This window comes from Neoarius graeffei, chromosome 9 (genome assembly GCF_027579695.1).
Source record: "Neoarius graeffei isolate fNeoGra1 chromosome 9, fNeoGra1.pri, whole genome shotgun sequence".
NCBI classification, from domain to species: domain Eukaryota; kingdom Metazoa; phylum Chordata; class Actinopteri; order Siluriformes; family Ariidae; genus Neoarius; species Neoarius graeffei.
The window spans coordinates 6221921-6233966 of record NC_083577.1 but is presented as its reverse complement, the minus strand read 5'-3'; the positions used below and the strand labels follow the sequence as shown (position 1 = coordinate 6233966).

Genomic DNA, 12046 nt, shown 5'->3' with positions numbered 1-12046 from the left:
GCTATAAATAATATAAATTATACCTATAACAATGTTATAATATAAATATTAGTAGTGTCCAGGTTTGTTACCACAACATTTTACTGGAATAAAATATTTACTTGTACAGTGAAACTAATGTCGCCTCCATCAGCTCCACAGGATTAGCCCTTTAGCCCTTTAGCCCCCGCAGCTAAGCAACATTCGGTTCAGAAATCTGTCCGAAATTGTGATTTAGTCCATAAATTCTGTTAAATAAATACAGAATGCAACAAACATTCATGTTCTGATGAATTATTAATTAAAACAACTTGTACTTTTCCTGAGGTAAGTTTGTGTAGCATTAGCATGTGCTAGCAATTAGCGTAGCCTCGCTAGCGTTAGCTGCTAACGACAGTTTAGCGCGTGCGGAATCCGGAGACGACATGAAGTTATTGGTAAACACGCAGTGTGTTTGTTTGTGTTTATATATTTTCATTAGTGTGGGGTTTTCTGCCTCTCTGAGCCGTGATGAAGCGAGCAGCAGGATGGCAGTCAGGGCTGTAAACCTTGCGAGCTAGCTACAGTACATTCACCCCCTCTCTCTCTCTCTCTCTCTCAGAGCGAGGCGCGTTCACACAGCGCTCCTGAAAGCCGCAGCTCTTTACCTTCTTGATGTTGTAGATGCGGGTGAGCATGCCGACACCGCGGTCATTCAGGATGGTCAGTTTCTCGGCCAGTTTCTGCTGGCTCGGCTGCAGCACACCCCGAGACATTTTCACTCTCTCTCTCTCTCTCTCTGTTATTTTAATTCAAACCAAAACCCGCTCGAAGAGAAAATGTCCCCCGGTTCCTGTGTAGTGTCAGAAAAGAGAGAGAAATAAAGAAGCCAGCTGCGGTGCACTGTTTAAATGAAGCCCATGTTACAGGCTAAAAGGCTTGGTCGAGCTCGTCCTCTCTCTCGCTCGCTCCCTCTTTTTTTTTTTTTTTTTACTAGGTGTTGCCCCGTCTATCAAAGCTCAGCCTGTTTCTTTTCCTGCAACACCAACGCAGGGCCGCGTCCCGAACCGCACCGCGCTCACTACACACTGCGCACTGCACTAACAATCCGCCATTTTGAATTCCTGGGATTTGGAAAAGCGAGGGCTGTGTCTCAAATCACTACAAGAGAATGCGCTGCTGCTGCTGCGAGGAGGGAGAGAGCAGCATCTTCAACACATCCATCATTAACATCCTCAACACATCCATCCTCAACATCCTCAACACATCCATCCTCAGCATCCTCAACACATCCATCATTAACATCCTCAACACATCCATCATTAACATCCTCAACACATCCATCCTCAACATCCTCAACACATCCATCCTCAGCATCCTCAACACATCCATCATTAACATCCTCAACACATCCATCATTAACATCCTCAACACATCCATCCTCAACATCCTCAACACATCCATCATTAACATCCCCAACACATCCATTAACATCCTCAACACATCTATCATTAACATCCTCAACACATCTATCATTAACATCCCCAACACATCCATTAACATCCTCAACACATCCATCATTAACATCCTCAACACATCCATCATTAACATCCTCAACACATCCATCCTCAACATCAACACATCCATCATTAACACCCTCAACACATCCATCATTAACATCCCCAACACATCTATCATTAACATCCCCAACACATCCATCCTCAACATCAACACATCCATCATTAACATCCTCAACACATCCATCATTAACATCCCCAACACATCCATTAACATCCTCAACACATCCATCATTAACATCCTCAACACATCCATCATTAACATCCTCAACACATCCATCATTAACATCCCCAACACATCCATTAACATCCTCAACACATCCATCATTAACATCCTCAACACATCCATCATTAACATCCTCAACACATCCATCATTAACATCCTCAACACATCCATCATTAACATCCTCAACACATCCATCATTAACATCCCCAACACATCCATTAACATCCTCAACACATCCATCATTAACATCCTCAACACATCCATCATTAACATCCTCAACACATCTATCATCCTCAACACATCTATCATTAACATCCTCAACACATCTATCATCCTCAACACATCTATCATTAACATCCTCAACACATCTATCATCCTCAACACATCTATCATTAACATCCCCAACACATCTATAATTAACATCCTCAACACATCCATCATTAACATCCTCAACACATCCATCATTAACATCCCCAACACATCCATTAACATCCTCAACACATCCATCATTAACATCCTCAACACATCCATCATTAACATCCTCAACACATCCATCCTCAACATCAACACATCCATCATTAACATCCTCAACACATCCATCATTAACATCCTCAACACATCTATCATTAACATCCCCAACACATCCATCCTCAACATCAACACATCCATCCTCAACATCCTCAACACATCCATCATTAACATCCCCAACACATCCATCATTAACATCCTCAACACATCCATCATTAACATCCTCAACACATCCATCATTAACATCCTCAACACATCCATCATTAACATCCTCAACACATCTATAATTAACATCCTCAACACATCCATCCTCAACATCCTCAACATCCTCAACACATCCATCCTCAACATCCTCAACACATCCATCATTAACATCCCCAACACATCCATCATTAACATCCTCAACACATCTATCATTAACATCCCCAACACATCTATAATTAACATCCTCAACACATCCATCCTCAACATCCTCAACATCCTCAACACATCCATCCTCAACATCCTCAACACATCCATCCTCAACACATCTATCATTAACATCCTCAACACATCCATCATTAACATCCTCAATATATCTATCATTAAGATCCCCAACACATCCATCATTAACATCCTCAACACATCCATCATTAACATCCTCAACACATCTATCATCCTCAGCACATCCTGAGCAAAAGCCACAGACACTCGATCCATCTGTCTTATAGGATTTGATGCTGAAAAACTCTACCTAGTAGGAATTGGTCTAATAGTCTCCTGTTTTCAATTAATAATTTTTACATGAATATCCATCCCTCTGCCCATCCATCCACCATCTGTAGCCGCTTATCCTGTTCTACAGGGTCGCTGGAGCTTATCCCAGCTGACTATGGGTGAGAGGCGGGGTACACCCTGGACAAGTCCCCAGGTTGACATACAGAGACACACAACCATTCACACTCACATTCACACCTACGGTCAATTTAGAGCCACCAGTTAACCTAACCTGCATGTCTTTGGACTGTGAGGGAAACTGAAGCATCCGAAGGAAACCCACGCGGACACGGGGAGAACATGCAAACTCCGCACAGAAAGGCCCTCGCTGGCTTGAACCCAGGACCTTCTTGCTGTGAGGTAACAGTGTTAACCGCTACACCACCGTGCCTTTACATGAATAATATATCAAATATATAATTACATGTTTGTTTGTTTGGGGATTTGATGTTGAAAAAAAACTCTACCTAATGGGAACTGGTCTAATAATCTCATGTTTCAATTAATAAGTCTGACATCAATAATCTATTAAAAATATATAAATGGGTGTTTGTTCATTTGTTTTTTTGTTGGTTTGTTTAAGATGCTGACAAAAACTTCACCTAATGGGAACTGGTCTAATAGTCTCCTCTTTTCAATGAACAATTTTGATATGAATAAACTATTTAAAAAGCTATAAAGGGGTGTTTGTTTGTTTGTTTGTTTGTTTGTTTGTTTGTTTGTTTGTTTGTTTGTTTGTTTGTTTGTTTGTTTGTTTAAGGATTTGATGCTGAAAAACTCTACCTAATGGGAATTGGTCTAATACTCTCATGTTTTCAATCAACAATTTTTACATGAACAATCTATGAAAAATAAATAAATAGGTGTTTGTTTGTTTGTTTGTTTGTTTGTTTGTTTGTTTGTTTGTTTGTTTAAAATGCTGACAAAAACCCTACCTAATGGGAACTGGTCTAATAGTCTCATGTCTTCAATTAATAATTCTGACATCAATAATCTATTAAAAATATATAAATGGGTGTTTGTTTGTTTGTTTGTTTGTTTGTTTGTTTGTTTGTTTAAGATGCTGACAAAAAACCTAACTAATGGGAATTGGTCTAATAGTCTCATGTTTTCAATGAACAATTTTGACATGAATAATCTATTTAAAATATATAAAGGGGTGTTTGTTTGTTTGTTTGTTTGTTTGTTTCAGAATTTGATGTTTTAAAAACTCTACCTAATGGGAATTGGCCTAACAGTCTCATGGTTTCCATTTACAATTCTCACATGAATAATGAATTAAATAGACATTTAAATGGATATTTGTTTTTGTTTGTTTCTTTGTTCGTGTTTGTTTTTTATTTGTTTAATGATATATTGAAAGATATTTTACTTTTTCGACCTGGCGACTTGTCCAGGGTGTACCCCGCCTTTCGCCCGTAGTCAGCTGGGATAGGCTCCAGCTTGCCTGCGACCCTGTAGAAGGATAAAGCGGCTAGAGATAATGAGATGAGATGAGATTTTACTTTTTCACTCTGAAACAATATATAAGTTCAATAAATCTTTAAATAGGTATTTGCTTGTTTTTTAAGACATACTGAAAGACATTCTCATCTCATCTCATTATCTCTAGCCGCTTTATCCTGTTCTACAGGGTCGCAGGCAAGCTGGAGCCTATCCCAGCTGACTACGGGCGAAAGGCGGGGTACACCCTGGACAAGTCGCCAGGTCATCACAGGGCTGACACATAGACACAGACGACCATTCACACTCACATTCACACCTACGCTCAATTTAGAGTCACCAGTTAACCTAACCTGCATGTCTTTGGACTGTGGGGGAAACCGGAGCACCCGGAGGAAACCCACGCGGACACAGGGAGAACATGCAAACTCCACACAGAAAGGCCCTTGCCGGCCCTGGGGCTCGAACCCAGGACCTTCTTGCTGTGAGGCGACAGCCCTAACCACTACACCACCGTGCCGCCCCGAAAGACATTCTAAAGTTTAACAATGTTTTCTATTCCTTTCTTCGTAGATTTTTTTTATTAATAAACTTTCTCATTACTTTTATAACTATCATCTTGGGTTTTTTTAAAATTAATTTTCCAGTTAAATTGTTTTACTTGTTCCTATTTGTTTTATTAGAGATAGCATGATGCCACTTTTTCTTTTCCCATACCAGTACTCAAACCTGGAGGATCAGCTCATCCTGAGACCCAGTCTAGCCCTGTTGTCTTTAAAAACTACTAAGCTTTATCCATCCATCTTCTACCACTTATCCAGATCCAGGTCACGGGGGTAGCAGCCTAAGCAGAGCAGCCCATACTTCCCTCCTCCCCGGCCACCTCCACCAGCTCTTCCAGGGGAATACCGAGGCATTCACAGGCCAGCCGAGAGATGTAATCTCTCCAGCATGTCCTGGGTTCTGCCCTGGGGTCTCCTCCCAGTGGGGCATGCCCAGAAAACCTCCCTTGGGAGGCGTCCAGGGGGCATCCTAACAAGGTGCCCGAACCACCTCAACTCAAGTCAAGTCAAGTTTATTTGTATAGCGCTTTTAACAATAAACATTGTCGCAAAGCAGCTTTACAGAATTTGAACGACTTAAAACATGAGCTAATTTTATCCCTAATCTATCCCCAATGAGCAAGCCTGTGGCAACGGTGGCAAGGAAAAACTCCCTCAGACGACATGAGGAAGAAACCTCGAGAGGAACCAGACTCAAAAGGGAACCCATCCTCATTTGGGCAACAACAGACAGCATGACTATAATATTAACAGTTTTAACAAGAAGTCAGTTTCGTTGATGTTATAAACTCTTCATTGATGGAAACTTTAGTGCAACTGACTCCTTTCAATGTGGAGGAGCAGCAGTTCTACTTTGAGTCTCTCCCAAATGGCCAAGCTTCTCACCCTGTGTCAAAGGGAGAGCCCAGCCACCCTGCGGAGAAAACTAATTTTTACCGCTTGTATCCACAATCTCATTCTTTCGGTCACTACCCATAGCTCGCGACCATAGGTGAGAGTGGGAACATAGATGAACCAGTAAACTGAGAGCTTTGCCTTTTGGCTCAGCTCTCTCTTTACCACAACAGACTGGTTTAGCATCCGCATCACTCATGAAGATATGATGTTTATCTTCAAGTCGTGAACAAAATATTTTCAACATGAGAAGATAAACTTTGTGTCTTCACACCACTGTGTAATGTTCTTTATATTATATGGACGCATCCACACACACAACAAAATACACAAGTTAATCAAAAGAATTTTAATTTTGAACTAGTTTGCCATTTTGACAACGTGTGTCTAGTCAGTGGGAAAACACTGGGAGTGACATCATCAGAGTGAAATATCAAGAAGTATTATACATCCGGGCCACTTTTTCCATGGAATAAAAACATGTTCTATTCCCTTCTAGTGGGTTTATTGATGGCATGCAATATTGTTATCATATCCCTTATCCTCCATGTATTACGCCGCTCTCCCAAATGAAGAATGAGCATGTAATATTGTTATAATATTGCACGTTGTCAAGACAACACGACATAACACATCAGAGTTCATGTGAAGATCCAATGACAAAACTTTTCTGCTGCAAATGCGCACAATCATTTCTTTGTCGGCCAGGAGAGAGAAAAGACGGGGTTAATTCAGTGCTCAAATTAAGCACTAAATAAATAAACTGAAAATTGAAATTAAAGACGCGTTGAACATCTGAAAGGCTACCAACACTTCATTAGATATTCTTCACACATATTTACAAAAGAAAAACATACCAACAGACATCGAAAAACTGCAAAAGAGACATGTCAGAGATGTAAAATTTCAGCGCTAGCGAGTGACTGACAGTTTGTAAACAAACATGGCCACCAGGTTTGCTTCGTTAAAAGCAGTAGATTTAAAGAGAGAGACGCGCTGAACACCCGAAAGGCTACAAAAACTTCAATGTAATGAGCAATAGCAGAAATATTGTCAAAGATCTACTTGGAGGTGAGGAAAAGTGACGGAGACTTTTGCAAGAGGACTTCACTCGTAGACTTCATTCAGCAAAGCCCTTTTGTTTTCAACAACTGCACTGTAACAATTAACTACAACCCAAAGTAACTGAACTTCAGAGGTGGACAGTAACGAAGTACATTTACTTGAGTACTGTACTTGAGTACACTTTTTGAATATCTGTACTTTACTTGAGTATTTTTTTTGGAAACTTATGACTTATAACTTCATTACATTTGAAAGACAAATATCGTACTTTTCACATCACTACATTTCTACCAAGGTCCTCATTACTCGTTACTATGAAGCAGCTTTGAAAGTGGATGTTTTTTCTTTTCTAAAACGTGATAGGCTTTCTCAGTGTCACCTGCAAAAAAAACAATCAGTAATCACTAGGGTCAAGTCTTGTCCATAGACTGTATAAAATCAAGATCATTGATTTCTCCACAGCATTATTTGAACACGATCAGTTGATGGCAGAATGGAAGGAGGCAGTACTTCTGGGGAATGCATGCACCCATGGCCATACCTAGAACCCATGTTTCAGTTTTCTGAAAGGAATAAAGATTCGTTTTGTTTTAATTGTTTGTTTTGTTTGCCTAAAACGAACCATATCACAGCCTACAAAAACTTGCCGTCCAACCTGTGGAAGCATATTGAGGTATGTAAACGTTTTATTCCAAGAGAAAGCTTGCAATGAAGTTGTCTGTACTTTAGAGCTAGCGATAATGTTGCAATAGCTATGCAGTCTGGTTAGTCAAATGACTTTCTATGGATTTGCCCGCCAAGTTGCCATAGCCTTGTCCACGGCTCACATTAACACATAGCTAGTTAACTTGGACACAGTTAGCACTGGGCTGCCAACTCTCACGCAATGAGCGTGAGACACACGCATTTGACTGTCTTCACACGCTCACACGCCATACCTTCGATTTCTCAAGCTAGAAAAAAATCTAGTTTATCTATTTGATCTAGGCTACCTATTGCGTCGCGCCAACCACTTGCAATTGATCAATTATGCCTTACGCACGGCTAAACAGGCAGAGAGGCGTTCCCTTCTGTACACACTCCCCTATGGTAGGTGGCGCATCTAATGATGCTGCACTCGCCAGAAGTTGGATAATTGCCTACCGTCAATTTAGAGGAAAAGGAGGGAGAAGAAGGTATCCGAGTTGAAGATGAGTGTCTCAGACAGGTTTGTACATATGCATGCCAATGTGTGGCGTTACTGGCGTAATTATGAACTTATATAAAGTTTCTGAATCGTTTTAGCCTATAAGTGTTGTGAGAATATTTAATGCCATATCGAGAGCTGTGTACTAGGCATGCTAAATCATTATAGGCCTACTGCCGTGCCACAGCCTCTATCTTCCCCAACAAGTAGCACGGGAGAGCACCTCCTTAGCACACGGTTATTAAGGCGCGTTTTTGGTTTGTTTACTGTATGTTATCATACTTTATGACTTTATTTGAAGCCATACTAGAAATGTCATAAAATAAAGCAAGTAAGAGATAATATTACAAATGCAAGAAGAGCCATTAGCCACCATACCTATTGTTTATTTACAGGGTATTTATTTTTAATTATTTATGATGTATGTAATTGCTCAGTTAAAGTAAATAAAGCATGGTCACCTGTAATATCAAAGAACTTGACCATTTTGCTGTAGGCCTGCCTACCACTCAGAGCAGGTAAGATTCGGAATAAATACAAGAAACTTGTCCTCCAGGAAAAGGCATGTTGTTGTGACTGTGTAGATTTATTAAATCAACATGACTATTTGAATTCTTTCAAAGGTAAGATGTCCCGAATGGTAAGACCACTGGCAGGACAAAAGTGGAATATTTTATTTTGACAGTCCAGCCAAGCCAGAAAAGGCAGACAGGACAGACAGAACAACAGACAGAAGAGCAACAAACAGGGCAGACAGAAGAGCAGGTCTATAGGGCTACAGGAACATTGGCAGTCATCTGTAGTTTTCTAGTGTCGGGGCTTTTAAGCCAAAACTTGGTGCTTTTGTTGGCCACAAGCTGAAGGCCTGGCAAGTCAGGGTGTGTAAGAATGTAGGTATGGCACAGCAGGCCACTCCAAAAATCCACCAGAATGCAGGAACATCTACTAAATCCAAAATCTCAAACCCCCCCCCCCATTGTCCATCTCCAGCTGGACGACCCACAAACAAAACACCAGAATGCAGGGGGACAAGTGAATATCAAACTGAATACAAAATTCCCACTTACTGCGTGGTGTGCGGAAAAATTTTGCCGTCGACCCCCCCCCCCCCCCCCCCCAAAAAAAAAAAAAAAAAAATCTCACTCCAAGGAATTTTGAAAAGTTGGCAGCCCTGCGGAGTTATGCTAACATGAATAACGTTAATTTATCTGAAGTCCTTTCAGAAATCTGTTTTAGCATAGTCTTGCCAAATAAACAGAATGTAGACATCTGTGTTTATCTGTGTTTAAAGGTGTTTATTCTACAGGTTCTACAAGCTAGTCAGTAAATCCAGTTGGTTGCTTCAGAGGCATTAGGTTTTGTAAGCATTGTGGCAATAATACAACGATGCGTTGATAGAAAATTTACTTTTAATACTTAAGTATTTTTAAAAGCAAGTACTTCAGTACTTTAACTTGAGTAAAAATTTGACTGCACAACTTTCACTTGTATCAGAGTCACATTTGACCAGCGGGATCTGTACTTTGACTTAAGTAATGAAGTTGGGTTCTTTGTCCATCTCTGCTGAACTTGAATCGTTTACCTGTATATAGCTTGTATATAAGTTGGGTTCTTGTTCAGGCTTTTTGGACTTGTACCATTTTTATTGTTAGAACTTTGACTTTGTACAGTACATTGGATTGACAGAACATTGAATTACATTCGATCAGAATCAGCATTCAGTATTTGTAAGTTACCACCCTGTTCTTAACTTTTAGTAAAATCTATAATTGTTCCATCAGATGTGTATGTATAATAATAATAATAATAATAATAATAATAATAATAATAATAATAATATTGTCTGGCTTTTTTTCATGGTCTATCAGATATATTCCATTCAGCTACTCGTCTTTGACTCATTCAGTATCATGCTAGCTGAATGGAATATATCTGATAGACCACTTAACACCAGACAATATTATCAGGATGCAGTGCTGCAGCACAGCAACCTATGGGCTCCCCTAGGGGAGTGCAAAGCACTGCAACTATTGTTCTTCTCCATGTTTCTTCTTCTTCTTCTTCTTCTTCTTCTTCTTCCGTATTCTTCTTCCTCCTACGCAAATTTCGATTTCAAATAACTCAATAACCGTACGTCGCACACAGACAAACAATATATCAAATCGTGCGGCTCGATCGGACTCGCTATGCTATTACTTTTCTCTACAGAATACGATTTTTTCGCGACTACGTCGAGAAAAAATCGCCCAAAAAAACCCCATTCATTTCTATGGAATTAATTGAAAAAAAAGCACTTTTTCAAACATCCACTGCTCTGGCATGCTTTCACCTAGAGACGTGATTCAAACTCTAAAACGTAGGAAAACTTCTCCTCTGTGGATCTGGCATCCAACTTTTCTGCTAGGTTCTACACTTTCGGATCAGTCCCGGCTCAAACGCCATGTGGGTTCCAGGAGAAAATCCGGCTTTTGAATGGGTGTCTATTGCGTTACACACCAGTGCAGCTCGTTAAGTCAGAGTGGAGAGAGCTTGAAAAAAAAGGTCAAACTTTCTCGCTTAAACTGTGTTTTCAGCCACAAATTTCCCTCTACAGACATGATTTTCTCAAAAGTAGTAGGAAAACTTGTCCTGATTCACACAATGTGTCTACCTAAATGATAGGATTTACAGTTTTTGAATGAGAAGCCTCAAACTGAGGAGAGCACAGGTGAGCGGCCTCACTGACTCCCATTATAAATGGGACAGAAAAGTCTCTCATTTTTAAGTCGTTCTAGTGTCGTCATTTTTAACACTACAGACAAAAAATACATCATTTTATTCAGGAGACCCTTCTAGCGCTCACTGTGAAAGAATTTTGTGAATAGCTGCTTCCGTTGTCGAGTTATTTGTCATTGTTCGAGGCCTGGTCCTTCATAAAAAACAGCACAAAACTCCATACCTTGTGTGTCTTAGCTCATTGACACCCATTATAAAAGTGACAGAAAAGTCTCTCATTTTTAACACTACAAACAAAAAATTACATCCGTCTATTCAGGAGACCCTTCTAGCGCTCACTGTGAAAGAATTTTGTGAATTTCTTTTTTTTGTGAAAAAAAAACAGCCTCGGTCGGCACGACACTTCAGCTTAGCCGCCCACTTTATTAGGAACACTTCTGTTCGTACATACAAACTAAAAACACTCTTCTTAGAGTTTAGAGTTTATTTTATTTTTAAAAGGGACAGTGCACAAATTAAACATTATCCTTGTGGTAAGGACAGATGTCTGTCCCAGGTTATAGCAGTACATGCTAATTTCCGCCTGTAGTCACTTTGTTTATACTCTTGAATAGCTCTTCTTCATGACGGCTGCTGTCTCAATCACACACATAATCATTGCATTGAAACATCATTGCAGGTCACACATTCACGGCCAGCAAACATGCGTGACCGAATTGCTTCGCGCACTGCATCCTCTCACAATTTCCCCCGGGGAATTGTCCGGTCTAGTTTAAATATGTCACTCAGATCCGTGATGTATTTCGTATGAAAAATGTGAGTTTTTCAACACGAGAAGATAAACTTCATATCTTCAAGCCAACGTGTGATTTTCTTTTTATTATATCGACACATTCACAAACAAAAAGTCCCCAAATTTATCAAAACCATTCATCGATTTCCTCACGACTGAAAGATGGAGATTTATGTCACAGTTTTGGTTCTCCATGTCCCAGATGGAGCTCGGATGATAAATACAAGTGGTGTATTTCCCAGTAAAACACCCATGTCTATATAATATAATGCTATATAACATGCTTTATTCTGTTCTCTAAAGCCACTCTCCACTCTATATAAACCCCCCCCCCCCCCACCC

At 40.1% G+C, this 12046-nt stretch overlaps 1 protein-coding gene across 2 annotated transcripts in view; it reads right to left on the bottom strand.

Moving 5' to 3' along the window:
• nckap1 (NCK-associated protein 1) overlaps nt 1–1013 on the bottom strand; it is a 196515-nt gene extending 195502 nt beyond the window's left edge. The window contains exon 1 of one of the 2 annotated variants that reach the window (XM_060928976.1): nt 627–1013. In XM_060928976.1, coding sequence (XP_060784959.1) covers nt 627–734 — 108 coding nt within the window. In that variant the 5' untranslated portion in view covers nt 735–1013. The remainder of the gene's footprint in view (nt 1–626) is intronic. The other variant, XM_060928977.1, reaches the window with a different exon arrangement.
• Nucleotides 1014–12046: the final 11033 nt, after the last annotated feature.